Source organism: Anser cygnoides, chromosome 11, assembly GCF_040182565.1.
Source record: "Anser cygnoides isolate HZ-2024a breed goose chromosome 11, Taihu_goose_T2T_genome, whole genome shotgun sequence".
Taxonomy (NCBI): Eukaryota; Metazoa; Chordata; class Aves; order Anseriformes; family Anatidae; genus Anser; species Anser cygnoides.
Window position 1 is genome coordinate 16,886,692 of NC_089883.1, and position 22,085 is coordinate 16,908,776.

The 22,085-nt window shown below is 35.4% G+C and overlaps 1 protein-coding gene across 14 annotated transcripts in view; it reads right to left on the reverse strand.

The window, feature by feature from the left end:
- The window catches only part of ENTREP2 (endosomal transmembrane epsin interactor 2), a 157,612-nt gene that overhangs the window by 100,855 nt on the left and 34,672 nt on the right, over positions 1-22,085 (reverse strand). For all 14 annotated transcript variants that reach the window (XR_010834270.1, XR_010834269.1, XM_067003950.1 and 11 more), the window contains one exon: positions 10,729-10,785. Coding sequence is in view for 11 of the 14 variants with exons in the window: in XM_067003950.1 (XP_066860051.1) it covers positions 10,729-10,785 (57 nt within the window). In the remaining 3 variants the exon portion in view is untranslated. The remainder of the gene's footprint in view (positions 1-10,728; positions 10,786-22,085) is intronic.

A 22,085-nucleotide genomic window follows, 5' to 3' on the forward strand; every position in this document is an offset into this window, starting at 1 on the left:
AGTACTCTAAACAACAGGTCTCCGCAAACAGAATAAAGCTACTGAACTACTCCGATGGGCTCAATTTTCAATAAAAATGCCAGCTAACGCATTCTCCCAATTCATCTTCAACTCAAATGGAAACATAAAGATGTAACAGATACATTTTTTCAATTCTACTGCTCTACAAGAACAAATACGACAACACTATTAATGAACATACTAGGCTGATGGCCAAACATATCACCTGAAAAGGGATCAAAATAAACCAAAAGACTACTGCTTTTTCCCTTAATCAGCTTTCCAGTACTCATTTTTTAGCCTTTTAACATTTCCACACCTGTATCTAGTCTATGAAATAACCCAAACTTTCTTGTGTTGATACAGCTAAAACAAGCACTTTTTATGTGTCTTTTGAAATACATTTAATCATAGTCATGCCTAAAAGACTCAGTTATAGTGGACTCTTAGGGTTTAAGAGTAGTTAATGCTTTCCTTACGACTGCATGGTAAGAAGCGACATGCAGTAAAATTAAGAACAGAAAAGGAAGTAATATATCTAAAATGCGGAAAAATTACTGAAAGGAAAGTTACTTAAGAAGCAAAGGTAAATATTGTGACATTTCTAATTTATAAACAAAAAGCAAACATTAAAGGAGGCTGCAAACTTCTAGTGAATGAACTGAGAACTTTACTGAAAGACAGATGAGACATCCTAATAATAATAATAGTAGTAATAATAATAATAATAATAATAATATAGCTCCTTCCATGCTTACAAAGGAAGTGAGGCAGATGTCAGAAGCAGAGATTAATTTCCCAAGGAGGAAGAAGAAATACTGAAGGAAATAAGATTCACGCCAAGAAAGAGTTCAAGGAATTAAAATGTGCAGAGGCTGCCAAAACTTCAGGACCAGATGGGATGCAGCCTGTATTTCTAAAAGAAGGAGCAAAGGAGATGGAAGAATCATTAGCAGATATATTTAGAGAGCTTGTGAGAACAGGGGAATTACTGATGGACTGTAGAGAGGCAAATGTAACACCCATACCGTACCCTTCGTTTAAGCAGCAGCAATGATTCTGGAGCTGTGACAGTCCCCGATCGCAGGGCACTGTGCTAGCATTAACTGCTGCCATGGCAGCATGACACAGTGGGAGCAGAAGGGCCTGCTTAAGGGTAATTAAGATGTGCTTGTTTAGAACAGTCAAGTGTTATGCCCCAGCAGGCTCTCCAGGCAAAGCTGTTTGGGGTCTTTTAAAATTTTACCACCAGGGGTAGCTAATTAGCAGATGGATGCTCAGAGCCCAGATTCTGACAGGGATGACAGCTGGTGGCAGCTGGGCCCACGAACAGCCCCTGTAGAAGAGGTATGACAAACCCAGACAGACAGACCCATGCAAGAAAGAGCTGTATGAAGTGGTAAGCAGTGAAAGGGGACACGGAATGAGCATTCTAAATAGATGCTTCACTTTGACACCTTTTCTCCTCCCCTTTATAAAGGCATCTTTGATTCACTTCCTCTGTTTTCATCTAAATTTTTGTTTCTTTCTCTCCCAGCCCACAGTTTTACTGGGTCATTTTCCATTGCTGTCATTCTTCCTCTTCTGTAATATTCAAAGAAAATGGCTCTGGGACCAGTTTATTCTCTCAGTTGCTTCCATCTAGTAGAGAAGGAGAAATTTCCAGGCTTAGGAGGGGGAAAAAAAAAAAAAAAAACAAAAAAACAGTAAGGGGTGAGACAACACAGTTAAAGATCTAAATATTCATGTTAATCTACATGCAAAAAGCAATTTGGGACATGAATGTAACCACTTTATACACACACTACTTGCAAACTTTGATGACTGCATTTACCAGAGTCCCTTTCTCTGTTCTCCAAGAAGCACTGATTTGCAGCCTAGAAAAGCTGTTCATGAACTAGGGACGCACAAAGAACTCATCTCCCAGGAAGGAGAGGGAGGTGGAAATGTCAGTCAATCTGTGTCTTCCCCACTTCATACACATGTGCACACACATGCAAAACCTCTTCTTTTTGGCAACTTACGGTTGCATTTAAGTGTGATTTTTATACTTGCTAACAGACAGGAAGACAGGAGCAATGCAAGACTGGGAAAAAGGGTTCGTCTAAAAGCAAAACAAAACCCTGAAATGCCTCAGATGTAACACAGTCACCTTTCGAGAAAATCTGATCACAATTTGACAAACTATGTTTTGTTATTCCCTGTCTAGAAGAATCTCCCAGTTTATGATCCCTGCACGGAAACAGCAAGGCCATGGTACAGCCCAAAATTGCATACACAAGATTTAGCACTTTAACTTAAGAATAAAATTAAGCTCAATAGTACTATTAATATTTTTAAAGTTTTAGGGAAAACACCATTTATCTATTGCTTTAATGCACAGGAAATAAAACACTATGTTACCAATATCCACAGACTGATTACCAATAGCAATGTTAAAGTTGGATTGTGCAAGTGTGGTTGATCAGGTAACCGTGTTACTATGGCACATGTCGGGGCATGTGCATATCTAAAATTACACACATCTAGCATCTTTTACAAATACCTTTGAAACCTACTTTCTGAGAAATGCCCTATTAAAATCTGATCCCTTGAATCTTCCAAGTGGAAAACAAACAAACAAAAAAACTACTGATAGAGAGACAAAAACAATGTGCCACTAATTCAAAGAAATGATGCTGAAGAGCTATTAGAAGTGGCAAGAGCTGCACAAATTTTAACTTGAAAAAACTAGTACTTCTAGGAAAGCATACAATTGTTGCATACATGAACTGGAGAACAGGTTTTTCTTGGAGATTTCTTAGTATTTAACTTCAATAGTCATCAATCATTACAATGTCTTCATAGGGTTCACTTTATAGCTCTAAAAGTTACAATGGTTTTCCAGTGACGGGTGGAGGGAGGGAGTCAAACATGAAAAAGTTGCTTTCAGAGCACAATTTTTAGTTTTCACTAGGTGTAGGTTACAACATTGTCAAATAATCCCCTCTAAGCACTAATTGCAGTACTTCATTTAACATCTGTATGAGTACTTAGACATCTAGGACAAAAGGTACATGACGTCCACAGGAAAACGTGTCTGAAGACACTGATCCACTTTCTGTGTTGTTCTTGCAGAATCTTGTTAGCAGTTCTCAAGACTGCCAAAGAAAACTTAAATAAAAGGGATTTCTAGTAAGTGAATATACAAACACAAAGACTACATCTCCTCTTATCTAAGCCCACAGGAATAAAGAAACAGACATAAGAAACTGATACTTATAAGCATGCAATAGTCAGTATTCAACCCTATCCCAGTGTGTCAGAACTTCTCAAAACTCTGTAACTTAAGATGTAGGGTTTTTACACAATGTTTTGTTAACCTTTAAACTAATACTTCAGTCTCAAAGAGGAGCGTTTGTCTAATAGCAGGGCTCCTAACAAACATGCTGACTAACAAACCCAAAAAATATACATGCCAAAATTATATTGCGGAGAGTGATCAAGGGATAAGCAGAGTGATATTCTCCATCTCATCTCAACATTACACAAGCTATCAATGGCAACAATGGCATACAAGGTGACGGATGCCTATAGGCTCTGCAACTCTCCCAAGTGTGTGCATTTATGTTTACTTGTTTTTAATCCTACAGTCCTGATCCATTTATGCTAAAAATTGTCTCTTCACTACACAGATCATCTATTTATTATTATTCCAGCTGCCAAAACCAAGTCTCTGCTTGAGAAAAAAAATGAAATTCTAAAATTCCAGTCAGATCTGATCACGATTCCTAGTTCAGGAGTTTTGTTGTTACTGTTGTTTTAAATAACCATTTTTATTTTTATATTTTTTATTCTGCCTCTTAGCATATCAGGAGGTCCCTTCATTCAGATAATGGACCCCTTTCCTCTCCAGCACAGAGTTTAGCATCACATTTTCCTTCCTCAAGCATGAGAATTGACAGTGCTCCATTTCAGCTTTCTGAAGTCACGTAGAAAAATCACAGATATATGAAAACAACTTTCCACAGTCCAACAGGAATCAAATAGTCATAAGTCAGTAAGTCATGTTTCAAATGTTAATTATGTATGAAAGTAGGTACCTGGTACCAAAATTAATTTTGAACACATATAAGCAATGCAAAAAGTAGTTTAAAAAAATAATCTTGACACCTTTAAGCACTATGCTTGAAAATTAGCAGGTAGTTTTTCCCCGTATTCACCTAATTTAAAAGTTTAAAAGGTAAAAATAAGATTTGAAATGAAATTGTTGTTGGAATGATATCCCAATAAGAATCCAAATATTTGGCTGGCTAAGGCACAAGTATCTCAAACTACAGTCCGAAGAAGGACTGACAGAACGCCCTATAAAAGAGATTCCTTCTGGATAATAAAGACAGATCAATTGCAAGGAATATATATATATGCAACTTCACTGTTAGGGAACAGGTTGTTTCACTTGTGAGGAAGATCAAACACTAAAAAACTAACAGAAAACCATAATGATTTAGGTAACTAAAGAATCCACAAAACACTGACATATGTCTTGGCCAATTTTGTTTTTTAAATAACCTGCTTTTACACTTTTACATTTCAACCTTTATTTTTCCTGTTTTTACGTTTCAACCTCAATATGCATTTCTACTCTCAGAAGTATGCGTGTATAATTCTGTATGCAAATTTGATTTAAATATACTGAAGAAATAAAATCAGGCAAATGGACAAAATCTCTTATGGCAAAAAAAGGGAGATATGATCATGAAAACACGGATTCATTCAACTTTGATAATGGAAATATTTTTGGAAGAACAGAAGGATATGGAAATAGAATTTTCAAGTAAATTGATATAGAACATGAAATATAAATTTGGGTTTTCAGTTTGAACACTCAATTCAGTGCTGAAAACACACCAGAAAATAGCAACACAAGAGAAGATTAGACATACACCTGCCTGCTTCTAAAATACAGAGGATATGTAACTGCTTATTACTATATAACAGACATTTTCAGCAACTGCTTTGACATTTATTACATGGCAATTAGTGATAACAAAATTTGCAACAATTATTTCATCTACTGCCCAGTAAGAACAAATAATTGATTTTTCTTTGTTTTTATTAGTCACCAAAGCAAGAATGATCTTTTATCCTAAATGTAGAGCAAATGAAACATCTTTTCAGTCTTTGGTCCTCTTGTTTCTCTGAAGAAATATCTGAAAATAAATAGGAAACCTATGTAAATTGTTATTTACTTCCAATCTTCATCACAGTCTCCTTTTTACTATATAGAAGACCAGTAAAAAATGAAGAGTCTAATATTTTATATCACTTTGAACACTTAGATATCAATTTCTGTATTTTTATAGACAATTCAGTGAAATAAAACAGCTGATCAAGTTACAGAAAGATAAATTATTCCCGCCATCCATGTGTATGTTCAGCTGGCGTAAAGCAAGCCTTATAAGCTGATTCCACAAGTAACTGTGAAATTGCGCATTAAAACGTCAAAAACTAAATAAGTAGCAAAAGCATATGACTTTTCACAAGCAAATCACAGAAGCAATCTTTTGTCTACATTTTCAAACATTAACCAAAAATAAAGCTACATCCATTGCTGTGGAAAGACAAGCAGAAGACAACAGTGGTGAAAACCTGCCTTATAAGAGCGCTATATAATTCCTAAAAACTTCTTTATTGGCACTAAAGGAAAGGATCAGTAATTAAATGATTAAAGAAGAATCAATGATAACCACTGAAAAATGAATGGCTTCTCTTGGAGATCTGATACATAAATATAGTTCAGTGCCTACAGAGCACTGCAGTGCAGTTTAGATTGGCATGCCAAATGAATTTAACAAGCAATAATTTTACTAGATGACAGACTTTTTTCTTTGGCTATAATTTATAAATAGGAATTCTCCACAGCCTAACTTTATATTTCTTCATTTTTTAAATAGCCCTTTTTTTTCCTGCAACTGTCTTCCATGTGTTAATTATACTTCACACCAAACTTCATTCTAAACATTTCCCTGACATCTGTCTGTGCAGATGTTGACAGTGGATTAAAAAAGGAAAAACATACCCAGGAAAACATTCGTATTCACTATTCACTTTTTTTAGTTGTAGTATAAGATACTAACTTAATCACCATTTCTTCAATAGTTCTCCAGGTCCAGAACTTCGGTTCATGTAACAACTTAAATGAAATCCAGTATGGGAACTGAAATGTACATATCCATAAAAAATTATTTTCAAAGAAAGCAGAGGCCATACTCTTCTCACGAGTCTCTCAGAAGTCTATTGTGCCAGAGGGCAAAAGTCAAATCACTACCATCACTTATCAGAGCCAATACACAAAATATGCACCTCTCAAATAAGAAACAGAAGAGGAAAAGGCAGTAAACATCAGTAGATGTTTGAAGAATTTTTGTTCAGTGAAATCTTTTAAGAGATTTGAATACTAAGAAATTTGATGAAAAAAATAAGCAAGACGTGGTTCCAATGTCATCATGTAATCAATGTGCAGTCATTACACTCCAACAGTAAATAATCTATTAAGAAATTTTAAAATCTGAATCTGTATGTCATGTACTCCTCCAATAGAAGTGTAGCAACTGAAATAACTCAAACTAACCAGACTCATGAGATCAACACCACTAAATGAAACAGTATATTGCCTTTTAGTCACTGTTTCTTCCTCTTGCTAATTGTAATTGACACTCATAAGTTTCTCATATTAGGAAACAGCATAATAACAACTAGTAAAGAGTAATGGTAGGCTCAGACAAAATTCTACCAGTCTATCAAAAAGAAAGAAAAATATTTACAGATTGCAGTAAATTTTAAACCATTTTAAATGCACGTTGCTTGTCATGTTTAAAGGGGTTAACTCATTGATCTGGACACACTGTCAAGATTTTTAAGGAAAAATGCAGAAAGGAAAAGAATATCTGAAACATGTTGCTATACTGCATATACACACTTTTTCAAAGGCAATATTTACCTGCCAATACTAATACATCCTTATTAACACAGTCATCTCACCACTTTAATAACATTGATTTGAATCTAATATTACTTTGTGCTAATAGATTAATTGAAGCTCCATTAGCATGCATATACGAAGCACAAATTACTTTTCATTATTAAGTGACTACATGAATCTCACAGCAGAATACATAATGCAGCTGAAAAGTGTTTTGCAGACAAAGAACAGCAGCTAGTAATTTGTAATATGCTTTTTTTTCCCCTCCATGCACATAATTGGTTAAAAAGAATTCTCTGCAGTGTAATTTTAGGCATGTCACTTAAGTACAAGGAGAAACATAGACCCATACTCTGTCTAGAAAAATAGGGAAAAACTAAGCACTTCTACATTCACTATTTTTTCATTTTTTAAAAAAAATACATCAATAAATTACTGAAAAATATAGCATATTTCATGAGTACCTATTAATTCAAATCATACTGCAGTTTTCAGCGTATCTGCTAAGCAACAATACTTTTCAGAAATTTAAGATTTCACACCATCATCTGCAGTATGATCGTTATCTTTATTCAAACACACATTCATCAACATTTATGATTCATTAGTTCTTCCATTTAAATTGCTAAACCATATGCTATCACTTTCTAAAAGATAGAGACAATTGTAAAAATGGCTAAGAAGGCACAGTAGATATCTGTATTCTTCTACACATAATGAATACTGCAGTTCTCCAAGACTAAGTGCAGGTAGAAGAAAAATATCATCTAGATAGTTTATGTAATGCAACCTTAAAGGCACAAAATTTTTCTACTGTTTATAAATATCAGGATACATAACAGCACTGGTAAATCATCCCTAAAGTTGGTGCAAGCACATTACTATTTACATTACTAACAGAACGCCATTACCAAAAGCGCTATACTCAAATATTAACCTGCTTCTGCTGTTGCCCATAATTTGGCAGTGCTCTAAGGATATACTCCAGCATGAAAATGGTACAACTTTGAAGGGCTGCGTCTGCCTTTTGTTAAACACAAATATGCAATTGTGTTTACATTCATATTCTTTTACTTCCTCCTGCTTTGGGCAGTGCTCTAATGTCTCTGCCGTTTAAAAAGTTTGTGTTAGTAAAATAAAACTTGAAAAAGTTTTTGTTGGTAAAATATATTAGACCATTTTTACTATTGTGAAATTATTACCTTTGTGACTTCAAATAAAATAAATGTAATTTAAATAATGTGTTTTTCAAACTATTTCACAATTAAAATAGAATTGTTCTAAACTTCTGTCTTAAATATTATACGGATTTCACTCTTTATACTTTAAGTATGATCTTCATGTGGCCCACCGTAAGAGGGGGGTTATGAAGTGCCTCTCTTCGAGCAATGAATGAAAAAAAAGGCATGACCCTTGTATCTAGCAGGTGTTTACATGGGTAAGTCAACACCCTGAATTTATTGAGTCCCTCAAGCAGATTTATAATGAACTTCTTAATAAATTATGGATTCAAATGCTTTAATGTCTATTACATCAACCTTTCACAGGTTTTTCTCATTATATACTCTGGCATTACAAAATACTCAGAAGCATCGCCAAAATAAAACACTTTTTCAGAGGAACCATAACAATAAAGATTTACTGATAGGAACACAAATCATGCCACTATAGCATGTGTGTTTGAATAAGAAGAATAAAATGGAAAAGAACAAAGTTTATGTTCAGCTACAAATCATTTCAAGAAATATTCTTGTCAACACAGATGAAAAACAACATAACATATAGATAACATGACTTGAGAATTAACTCAAAAAAAAGTCTGCATACTTGAATGAGTAGGAACTGACAGCGGGGAACTAAAAAAAAACCACTTGCTAAAATATTACAAGTTCCTTCTTCTCTTTCAATTGCAGTCCTATACTGTACTAAGAGAAAATGGAATCCGTGCTCAAAACAGGAAGTACTACTCTTCTGTGTGTTGAATGAAAATCTATTTTGTAAACCTAAATTGCACCCAAATCACGCTGATAGTTTTTTCCATTTATAAATGTATACTGCAAGTTTTTAAAAGTTTATTTCTGCATGAATTATGCACATTAAGTGCTAAAAAGAAGTTTTCAATCACGTTCTACATCCATGTAGCTTATCAGCTACACTAGCCATTACTTACCAGAGTAATGCAATAATATGACCCCTAAAATAAGGCTTATATACACAAGTGCTTGTGAAAGTGACATCTACAAAGCAAATTCATGCATTGACACACAGGACAACTCATGTGGTAACAGACATAAAAATACATGAAAAGAAGTGCTAACCCTTAGTTTTGGGATAGAAAGTCGTCTACAGAGAAATCCTCAAGATGTCTGATTATTAAACAGAAGCCCACAGATTCAGCACAGCACATGCATAATCTTTACATCGTAAATGCACACCCAGTTACTTTAGTATAATCACATTCACATATTATGCTGCTCATGGCACTCAAATGGTATACATACAGTGAAAAAAGATACAGTTTTGATGTATTTCAACTTAATAATTTAAATACCTAAATATATAATGAGGAAGCACCAAATTTTATTTCTTTTTTTTTTTTTAATAACAGGGAAGGTCTCTTAATGAGACCTTTAAATTAAACTCGTTAACTTATGCGTTAGCACTTAACTATATCAAATCATTTGGTGCATTTTAATCAATGTTTGATTTTAAGACCTTATAAGCATGTGAAATACTCTAAGTGGCAATCAATTACAGGTCTATTAATAGCAGTATTAATTATAAACAGAACATGTACTATTCCTGCTGAAAATTAACCAAAACAGTACCACCTTTTATTTGCTCCAAGTGTTCCAGTTTCTGTAATGTGTATTAGAAATACATAGAATGTCACCAATGTATGCAATGTGTATCTAATTATCACAGATGTATTTTGGATTTTTAGCACTGTCTTGTCTTCTAGAATCAAGTACACCCAAAATCTTGTTTTACTCACTCTTAGCAAATAAAATTATTTTCCCAAATTAATCTCTACATCCCCTTAAGGGACAGGCCACACATATATCATTTCACTTTCTCTGAGAAAGCATCTGTACTTGAGGAGAAGTCTACTGGACAAATTGAAACATAATTAATTACTCCGCTCAGACTGCTGTCTACTTCAGATTAAGGAAAGACCACGAAATATTTCTCTAATGCAACAACACTGAGGCTTTGTTCAATTACTTCCTAAATCGCACATGCAAAATTAATACCATTCCATACAGTTTAGATACATCCCTGTTCGAACTCCATGCTGCACATAAGAATAACTGACTCCATGTGTTATCTTTACAAGATGAAATAAAGGTTGTCATTAACAAATACAATCTACCAACTAATTGGAAACATTTCAAAACCAATAATATTTTAAAACCTTCCTTTCTTCAGTTATAATGTTTTGTAAGCACATATAATGCTACATTACACTAGCACATACACCAACTGCAGTAGCATATAGGAATTCAATCTAGTTTACTGGTTTGGAATTGATCGTCAGCCAGTAATATAATGGAAAGCCACAAGGTCCATAGTAAAGCTTTGAAAGACTTACTCAAGTCAATTTGTAACATTTCAAAAGCAAGAAAATATCAACATTTAAAAGTACAAAGTCAATAGGCAGAGGTCTACCTATAGACAAAACCACTAGAGTTACATCTACAGAAACCTTTAGTCACTTATATAGTCTGTAAAACATGATTGATTAAAGCCACACAGGCACTCACCACAAGTGAAAGGGGCCTCTTCCATGAAACAACACCAATCAGTCCTGACAACAGCACCTGAAACAAAGAAAGCAGAGTCACCCTGGCCTTGGGTTTATACCAGCATCATTACAAAATAGTAGACAATTCTAATTGTAATAATGGAGCATTAAGTTCAGTTATAATGTTTGTTTCCATCACTGTGGTAATACACTGCTAAAACAGATATTGTTTTCATTTTATTCTGAATATGAATTAAACAGAAGTACCGTTAATCTGTTTTTAAAACAAATTTTAATCCATCCAACAGACCAATTAGTTCTGATCAGATTGCAACAGGTCTTCAAACATGTTCTCTCCAAGTCCCAAGTGTCATCAGTACTAACAGAAAAAATGTTTAGGGTAAACTTTCTTGTGGTGTCTTAGCATCATTGAAAATTAGGTCAGAGAAGCACACAAGAAGGGGAGTCAAGATGGGGCAGTTGCTAATTTCATTGGTATTCAATCATTCCTTAGGAATAGTGCAGCAGTTTACTCACAAGCAGCAGATCAATTGACGTTGTTTACTTGATACTGATTTAAAATATTATGCAATTTTTCACAAAGCCTCCTGTTGTGACAGAAGTATGCCCCCAAAATGCTATCCGAATTATTCAAGTGATTGACAGTTCCTAAGCAGTGGCCTAACAAAGCTTAAGAATTGCTTTAAAATTACTTCTAGTATCACTAGAGAAAACCCCATCCCTCCCTGTATCACGCACAGGCACCTTCAGGAAGGTATAATTTAGAAATCAATTTAAATGCCTTTTTGATGTAAATAATTCCAAACATTCTGGTAAAATCAGCGAGGGTATCCTGCTAAATCAGCAAAAGATTGTTGTTTTTTTCTACACAACAACAGTATTTCACCTTATTTTTGAAGCAAACAAACAAAAATGACAAAACCCACCCAGAAACATTAACTTAAAACATGTATTTAACATACAGATATACCACCCCCAATTTTTTGATTTTTTTTGAGAAAGACTACTGTAACAAATGGCATGGCAATTTCTCAGATTTTCAAGACCTACTTATTCCATGTGAGCTTTCTTTAGTTTCTAAGTAAAAACATATCCCTCCACTACAAGTCAAAAGCAAGCTAAATTCATACCATGTGTAACCCAAGCTTATCTCAGGTACTCAAAATAATACCTAAGTTACAGCTTGGACGTCATAAACTTCACAGACCGTTAAATGTCAAGAGCATAAAATACAGAAACTGGAGCAATGGGGTGAGGAATACTGACTCCAGAGGAGAAAAAAGGTAGCGAAGGGAGTCTTTTCATTAGAACATTTAATCAAAAAAAAAATAATAAACCAGAATGTAGATAAAATGCAAAGAAAACAACACATCATGTATTTATTTCATGATTCAAAACTGCATCTGTATCTAGCATCTAGAAAAGCAATGCACATGGTGCTGGTGACCAGGCTGGAAACAGGCTGCCTACTGGTGCTTGGTGCAAGTGTGGAAGAAAGAGCTGGTGGAGCATGGAGAGCTAGGTGGTAGAGTACCTGGGTTAAGCGCTCACTCTGCCCGGTCTGTAGACGTTCATACTGCAACATATTTCACACTACCTGATAAAATCCACAGCTGCTGCAGCTGAAAATATTATTCAGGAAGATGTGTTGGGAGATGCAACCTTTGTTATTTTCTTTAGCACCTATGCCATACAAAAACCTCAGATAAGGTTTCATAGTAAAACTACAACGTTGGATTAAAAACTAAGTACAAACGCAACAGGTGAGAAGCCATGAAAGCACAATAACAATGGTTCCAAAATCAGGATATGGAATCCTAACGACTGCAAATAATCCCTAGAGAGAAACGGAAGCAGCTTGTATTCTACAGCATTTCCTATAGCATGCAAATTCCATACCAGCTACATACTTCAGATGTTGGCCAAGGCAGGAAAAAGCAGAGTTCCTTTTTTTGCAGTTAATTAAATTTGCTCACACAGCTGTGTTAGCTTATTATCATTGTATGATAACTGTCTCTGGGCTTATAATCATGTAACATGAAACTGCACTCAAGAAGGTAAAATGACAGGGTTAGCTATCTTTACTTGAGGCTAGACAGCAACACGCTCTCAATTAAATAAAAAGGGATGGCTGAAATTGTGAGGTTATTAAAGAAAATCCCTCAAGTAAAACAAAAAATTTGCCTTCCAAAACAGCGTATGTATTGATAAATAAAATACTCATGCATAAGCTAGTACTTCTCAGTCATCAAGTCGTGCTGAGAGTCAAAGTGTTTTAGTGTACTACTTATGACCAGCGAATCCTTTCTTTCATTTGCTGTGCAGCCTCCCTTCTGCGAGGTACAACTCTCTCTCCTGCCCAACATACTTGTGGCATTGTGCATTGCTGAAGAAGCAAGGGAGCCGATCCTTTTTGTTCAGCTGAACTACAGCTGGTTTTGACCTTTATGAGTGCCTTGCAAAATGAGAGTTACATATGTTTCTGTTAGAAAAAACCTCCCTGGCGCCCACCCTACTGGTAACCATGAAAAAGGTCAAGTGCAGTACATTGGTAAATTCTTAATATTCACTGATGGTAGACACTAAAACACTGTCCTCCATCTGTGTCATGAATATTGTCATTACAAGAGTTCACATAAACAACAGTGTAATTTTCTAAATCCCATTAGTCCCCAATATCACTGCGGTTACCCAAAAGCTTGTTTTGCCTTGACATGTACTTATCTACAGAAGCAAGCACCTTTAACACTTTAAGCCACTGTCTACACAATTGTATAATTAAAAAAAGCACAATGAGAACATTACACACCCACTTTTGTTAGAATATACCAAGTGACTCTTAAAACAGTAGTCTAAAGATGATTTCTCATGGTGTGCAGAAGACCAAGAAAAAAAACCACATCATTGTTTTCTCCTCATTTTTTACTTTTTATAAATACAATGTCAATATTGGATAAAGTAAACAAAGCCAGACTAGTTTTATATACAAAAGCGTGAGTTATTTGAAGTTGTATGTAATTCGCAGACCCAAGAAACCTTACAGTAGTCACCCACAGTATCCGGTGCTTCCATCAGCGAAAACAGCATGTGTAACATGTTCTTCATTTCACCAGATTAAGGGCCATGAAGCACAGCACAAGGTAAGCTGTTTTTATGCAAGCATCTAAAACAATGGCATTTCCTAAATACAGATTGCAAGGCTGAGCTGTATATATGTCTTTTAATGTTTTCTAAAAATCACTAGATCACATATATACTTAGCAGAGGTTTCTTTCTTTCTTAAACAAAAACTAAACTGGAGTTTTGATGTTTTTTAACAACTTGCCTATTAAACCTATGCAATGTGATTTGATTTCATAGCCTGCATATAATCTTGGGCCTAACTTCTATCTGCTGAACTACAATGAAAATGCCCAATGACATAATAATCAAATAAAACAAAGCTACTAAAAATGTTTTCAAAACCAGATTTGCCACCTTCCTTAGCAGGTACGTACAGCTGTAGGAATTCTGTTCAAATCTAACAGTGGTGTTGATTTAGAGAGCAAAAATAAACAGAATACATCAGTGCTGACTTCTGCAGCATTAGAAATGCAATATTACATTAGGTATGAATGCCTTTCAACACGCATATAAAAACTCCATTATCATTAATGCAAGCTGTGCTCATGCATGGAGCAGATGCATTTATTTTAATATGCACACACTGAGGCAGGACAAAAACAGAAGGTGAAATTACTTTCCGGTACAGGGATTGCAAACAAAGAATTTAATACAAACAAAAAAAAAGCCCCTGCTAATGTCTTTTCCAGCATTTTCAATTGTCTGACCTCAAGCCTCTAGAAATTCAGAGTGCTGATTTTGAATATGGTACAGATCAGATGATGCAGTCTCTTGATATATCTTACACCATCAGCTTTCCAAGGCTTCAACTCCAAAATGGTTTTGTATATAATACATTTTCCAGTATCCTCCCTTTAAACAAGTTTTCCAAACTACAAAAAATGTACATTTATATGAACATGAATTAAATTAAAACCACACTGAATACAGTGAAAGACTATCAAGGTAAATTAATTGCTGGAACCGTAAAATTGCTTATGTTTCAGTATTAATTTGTTTAGTAAAACAAATTCTTTTTTCTCAGTACAATTTGAGATCTTGCAATGCTTTTCAAATACACAGCACAATAGCTACAGAACACTCAAAGTTCTATTGCCTATTCTTATTCCTAGTTTCTTGTTGAGGATTATACACCATATGTCAAGTCATCTGCTCCTGTTCTGCAAATTTAAGAGTTCCTCACTTTTTCAGTTTGTAAACACTGAACAAATTCTCCAGTCAATGGATTCAGTTACCATTAAAATAAGCACACATACTGTTCCCATTAATTGCACCAAACTCCTCCTTAGCCTTCTTCTAAGATACTAAACACAGCAAATAATGCAAACTGTGGTTATCCTTAGCTCCTACGTTACCTGAATGAACAGAATCAACAGAATAGCAGTGTATGCATCTGCATTTCCTTCCAGTCAAAGCATATAACACGTGTCAATTCAAGCATACTGAAATAAACTATTTTTGAGGAAAAAAAAAGGTGAAATATTATAACGTGTTATTTAGAGGGGTTAACTGTGCTACTGAAAGTATTGATTATTCCTGCAAGGAGGGGTGGAAAAGCCAATCCCAACTGCGTAATGAGCTCTACTAATACCTGCATTCAAAAATAAAATGGAAACTCTTGTCTAACAAGCTAGGTATTATTGATAAAGCAGTATCAATAACGTAATTTTAGAGAATAATAGATGACCTCATACCATGAGTAAATGTAAGTGCTTCCAAGTGACTTAGAACAGACAATGGAGCAATAAACCAAAGTAAATTAGGGCATAACTAAATAAGCAGGGCTTAACTGAGTTTCAAAGGGACTAGGGTCCCAGCTAAGGGACAGAGAAAATGCAACAGCTGAGGAAACACCAGACTTTTTAGTGTGATTTTTCTCAGTTCAAAGTGCTGATAAAAAGCTTTACTCATAAACAGAACGGTATTCTCAAAACATTAGGCCAAAATTGCATGTGGCATTACATTGGGCATAAAGAAAAAATTGGGGGCAATCTAATTATAATGATATAAATATCCACACACAAATTTGTGAACACATTTAATCAAGCTTTTAAAATTAAAGGCCAGACAACTAATTTGAGAAACGTGATATGGAAACTTAACATGATTTTATACTGAATAATGCACCTCGAGTACTGCATTCAGTTTTGGCCCCTCACTACACGGAAGATACTGAGTTGCTGGAATGCATTCAGAGACAAGCAACGAAGCTGGTGAGGGACTGTAAAGCTGGGCTTCTGAGGAGCAGGCAAGGGAACTGGGGCTGCTTGGTCTGGAGAACAGGAGGCTGAGGCGAGGCCTCATCACTCTACAACTACCTGGAAGGAGGCTGCAGCAAGGAGGGTGCCCGGCTCTTCTCTCATGTGACAGGTGTTAAAATGTGAAGAAGTGTCCTTAAGGTGCACCAGGAGAGGTTAAGGTTGGCTCTCAGGAAGAATTTCTTCATGGAAAGGGCGGTGGTTAGGCAGTGAACAGGCTGGGAAGTGGTGGAGTTACCATCCTTGGAGTTACTTAAGAGATGTGTGGATGTGGTGCTTAGGGACATGGTTCAGTGACTTGGTAGCATTAGGCTGATGGTCCGACTTGATGATCTTAAGGGTCTTTTCCAACCTAAATGATTCTATGATTCTAACATCTTTGGTTATATTGAACAAAGAACAGAAGAGAATATCATGAGAATATGTATGAATATGATTCCCAATAAATGTAAGACTTATGATCACAGAAGTACCAGCAAACTTTATACAAATTTAGTTCTTATAGGTAATATGTTTATAGATGTATACGCACATCCTTTAAAAAAATGTACGTTTTGTGAACCTACATGTGAATGCATGTAGATAGCCTACAAGCCCAATGCTATCTGCACATCTGCTCCAGGACCTACCGATACACCATCACTGTCCATATGGGAATTTTTTCCCTGTATACCCAGTTTGAAACTCTCATGTTTCAATGTATGCCCTTACTAAAAGAGTCTTCAACTTTCATCTCAATCTAGATTAAAATACTAGGCTGCAAAAATAGTACTTGTCATGCTTTCTTAAGAAAGGCTTTTTTTTTTCCCCCATATTTCATAGAAACAGATTTGTCAAGCTGGTATGCAGAACAGTAACAAAAAAGGTAACAAATTGGGTGCCAAAGAAGGGAATACTCCTACAAATGAGGAAAAACATATACAGCTGTTAGTCATCTTTAACTGATCATAATAACAGGAGCTCAGATGCAGTTCAGAAACCCTAAGTCACCCCTCTTCACAATTTCAGGACTTAGCGCTTTCTGAAGTTCAGATTTCATCTTCTCTTTTTCTCCTAAGACACTAAGGACATCAAATGTCAGTACAAAAATTCTTCAGCAAATCCAAGGGTATGTTAACATTTTGTTATTGTATTTAATGTGCTGTATTGTAAGTGGGGCGAAGAACAAACATTATATGTTGGTGTAGGCCTCTGTATCATCTTCTAACGTTTTTCTAATACATGCTCAAATTTTTCTATTTTCTATGTATTTTCTCTGGAAAATGATAAGCCTTGCTTAGGAGGTCTTAAGGATAAAATATAGTTTTGACAGGGATGTTTTATGCAAAATAAATACCTATACTTTAAACTGTCATTTTTTTATTGTTTTACAGACACCCTCAATTCTGTAGATATCTTTATAAAAATATGCCTGTGAGAAGAGGTTGAAGCAAGCTGGTTTCGAGATAGGGAAGACTGAGATAGAATCAAACAGCAGTTTTAAAAAATGTACAAGATGGTTAAAAAGAGGACAATGATCAACTATTCTTCAAGTTCATTAAGTGCTGAACAAGAAATAACTGATTTACATTTGTGCTAATGGAGATTTAGGCTGGACACCAAGAATTTTCTAATTCTCAAGAAATTTCAACCTTGACAGAAGGGATAATAACAGAAATGCCATCACCAGAATTTGTTAACAAGACATTACACAAACACCCGTCAAGGTGGGCCAGGCAGAACCAGGCATAGCACAAGCAGCCAGATGTACTAGGCAGCCAAACGGAGAGGGCATAGCAGTAAAACTGCCTATTTTACTGCCTGTCCCTAAGGAGGCAAATACAAGCTCTTCCAGCACTAGTATCATTCAGTGCTTTCTGCCTGCATAGCACTACAGCAACTGGTTCTCTTCAGAAGCATTTGCAACCCCTGACACACCTCCCAGAGCTCTCCTCCACAGGCGCAGATCACTGAGAGGTTTAATTTTGCCAACTCAAACGTTCCTAGAAGAGTGAAGTTCAATTGTACTCGAACAATTAGGAAGTCTTGATATCCCCAAATATATTTTGGTCTACGTGCACCTCGGAGAGAGAGAATCAACAGCTGAAGTATCTTCAAGGATGACGTTTCTATAAAACCACAATAGCCCTGGTAATTGGTAGGCAACTGCTTAAGAAAATGCAAGTATTAAATGTTGTGTGAGTAATATCACAAATATCGCATACTCAGAGCCTTCGGAAGTGTGACACATTACTGTTAAGAGTACAAAGTGTTATAATAATAATATTCATTGCAGCTCCTGCAATCTATTACTGGAAAATTATGGTTAGTGAAATACAAGCTACAGGGGGAAAAAAAAGCGACAGCACGGGAATTAGCTAAAAGGGGATTTTCTTAGTAAAATAATCTACCAAAAACATTACTCTCAACTTCAATTCCTGGAAAAAAACAAGGAGGGTGAAAAAATTTCTTGGGATGAGGGCAGTGAAAATGTATTAACAAGTCTCAGAAGAAAAAAATTCTACATGTTTCTATACGTGCACGCACATGCAAAATTGCGGAACAAATGACAGAAGAGCAGTGTGATTTTGGAATGGACTTTCAAAAAATCATCCTAAATGGTGGGTGCTGATAAAAATCACACCATGCTACCACATATGAAAAACACAGGGAAAAATATCAGTCATAGGCTAAAGATTTTTTTTTTTTTTTAAACAGCCCATATAGCTATTTATGTGCAGTTATGTGAACTCACTCACTCTTCTACATGCAGTTATTCACCAGAATCCAGGCACAGCTCTGGTTTAAGGATTACAGTACAAGGAACACAAAGAGCACAAGTACCACCAGATGGCCTACCCACAAGCAAAAGACCTGTGCACTGCAAGATAACTACAAGTAAAACAAGAACAACCAAAAAAGCAACAACTTGAGCTCAGATCTGAGCTAATTTCTAAAAAGACTCAATATGTTCCAGACTAACAAACACCACATTATAGCTTAGTCTCGTTTCCCCACTCCAAGCCTAAAACCAATCTAATTCTAATTACCGTGGAAACGGGAGCAGAGAAACAAAATTCCTTGGTAGCCCATATGAACAGGACAGTAAGATTACCTGTATGTTTACTCAGCTACCTGAATGCATTAAGAGCATGCAATTTTGTTCTCACTTTAAGTTACAGGGTGGGCTTTATCCTTTCATTTTTGTTTTCCCGGGAAATATATTCTATACCCACATTAATGCTTCACATCTGTAGTTTATTTATGTGTCTGACAAACAATGATCATAAAACTGCAGCATGCACTCTGAGTATTTTTGTAGAATAAGGATTTATCCAGGAAGATATTTTTTCCTTCTGCATACAGAGATAAACAAGGACTGGCAGCACGCAGATACATTCTGCAGTATTTATTTATTTTTTGTTGCATTTATGAACAAAATATGTTCTGTATTTATTACTCTTCTAAGTGGTTCAGATCCGTTATGCTCAACTTCACTACAAGATGCAAGCTGTATTACAAAGCTATGGATAGAGATTTAGAAAAGATATTAAGTACAGAGCTGATATCTCAATGACTCACAATACAGTCTTAATTCTGATCTGATTTTTATTAAACATCCGCTGAACACACTGTGACATTATTTTACGTCCTATAACATAAACAATGAGTATTAGTATGACAGACAACAACTGGCATAAGAATATTTAAAAGAAAGGAAACTAAGTAGTATGCAATCAACCTTTTATGTTTTCAAGTTAATTATGTCTTCTTTGGACAAAGTTGAAATAAACAGAGGACTGAAGTCTTAGTTCAATAAACTCCGTTTCACAGCTGAAAAGCTTGAACTCAGAATAAGATCCATTGGGATATTGTAAACGAGTGCATTAGAAGCTTTTGAGACAATATCAATTCTGGACAATTCTTTAAAAAATAAAATGAGGATCCCCACAGACCTTGAACAATCTCTTTCCTCTAGAACGGACTATGAAAGAATCGAAGAGCACTATTACCTTTGAGTAACAGCACCACCAACACTACTGCATAACCAGTCACTGTATGCATCGTAATGTTCAAAATGAAAGAGAAAACAACTAATTCTTTTAAAAATAATTTAGTTAGGAAAAAGAAAAATGAAGAAACATGTCTATACATTCCCTACCATAGCTCAAATTAACTTTGGATGGCTTATCGATCCTTTGAAGAAGGGGGGTTTACTGAGGTAGCAAGCCAAAGCTTAATTAAAACGCAGTGAACCAAAGAAATCAGTGAAATTAGAAACAGTTTGTCCAATATCTGTATATATGTATTGTACAACGTTTTCTTGACCTTTTTGTGCAGTCCATACAATAGATTACAATGATTTCTACGAGAATAAAACCCTCCAAAAAAAAATAATTTACTGAATATACTTTCTAAATATACTGGTAGGTTTTAAATTCCTTGTAATTGCATTGTAGTTAAATTTTTTCAAGATCTGAGAATGTGAACACCACTCCAGTAACAAAAGATTCTGTGTTTTTTTTCCATTACACGGGCAACAGTATTACCCAGCTACGAGGGCTTCACTTCCCAAATTTTCATTTTAGGTCTCAGTTACCAAACACAACTATGACATCCACTATGTTGCTGTGTTGAAGAAAAATATTGTGATAAATTTCTTTAGACATTTTCCTAATCTGTTTTCACACCAATCTTGACTTGTATCATTGACTCAATACAGAATATTATTCTAGAAATGTTGTTTTCCCGTAGCATTAGGAAATCACTAATCACATTTTTGCTGCTGGGCTCTTCCAATAATTATAAAAATGAAGACTGAGATTGCTTTAGATAAGTGAAATGAGACGATGGCTCTTTCAATTACTGACACAATTCCTCAAGGGATGAAACCTGTGGTGCATTGTAAAGCGATCTAAACATCAAGAATAACAGTATTTTCTTTGCCTCAAACCCCGAAAAGCCGCCAAACACAGACAAAAGTGCTTCTGCATATCTCTAGTACACAGTAATCTCCAGTGCTCCGGTTCTGTAGATCATGTGGACCTATATTCCTAACTACATTGCCACAAGGGTGCACAGAGAAAGGTTATTCAAAAAGTAATAAGCCTTGCACTCTAATAAGCGTGATTAGCCACAGGGCCACACTTCCAGAGATAACAACAACAAGTTAAGGATGCATAGAATCAAATTAGAGATAGAAAAGGACAGAGCAAATATTAAATGGTCATAATGGATACACACCATCTCCATCCCGAGCCTACACACTTGTCACATTCTCAATGAAAACTGTATACACTACAGCAGCTATCACCTTTCCTAAAACACCCTTCCAAGGCACCCATACCCGTGACACTGGTAGTTACCACATCCAAAAATGTATCACATCAAATAAAACAACCAAACAAAAAAAAAAAACAAAACAAGAGAGAATGAATGGATGCATTAGTACAAGCACAAGTTTATTATCATGATGGATAGATGCCTTCCAAACACCTTGACATCCCAAGGGCTGTAAAGACAGATTTCATGTCTCTGACATTATATGACTACCTGGTAAATTTTCCAGTTATTTGTCTCAAAGGATATCACAATTCTAGAAAGTATAATCAAGTTAATTTATTACTGTTAATTTGGAAGGTGAGTATATCTGAAGTCTAATGTTGCCTCTCACTTGGATTTAAAGTTTGTTTTAAAAAGAAGAATTATAATTGCTACTTAATAAAATTATGTATTAACAATAGGAAGTCTTTTTGAGTATCAAAAACTCATAACATGCACTTCAAGGTTAAGCTGTTAAACAAAATACAGCAAGGCAAAGAAATGCTTTAAATGGCAGCCAGCAAGGACACATTTACATCTTCTTCCCTGGCAAGACAACAGAGAATCAATTGCAACATGGGAGGATTTAAAGATACAAATTCACATAGTTTCCCTGAAGCCAGGTAAAAATCTTTTTTTTTTTTTTTTTTTTTAAGAGTATGACCAACCTCGC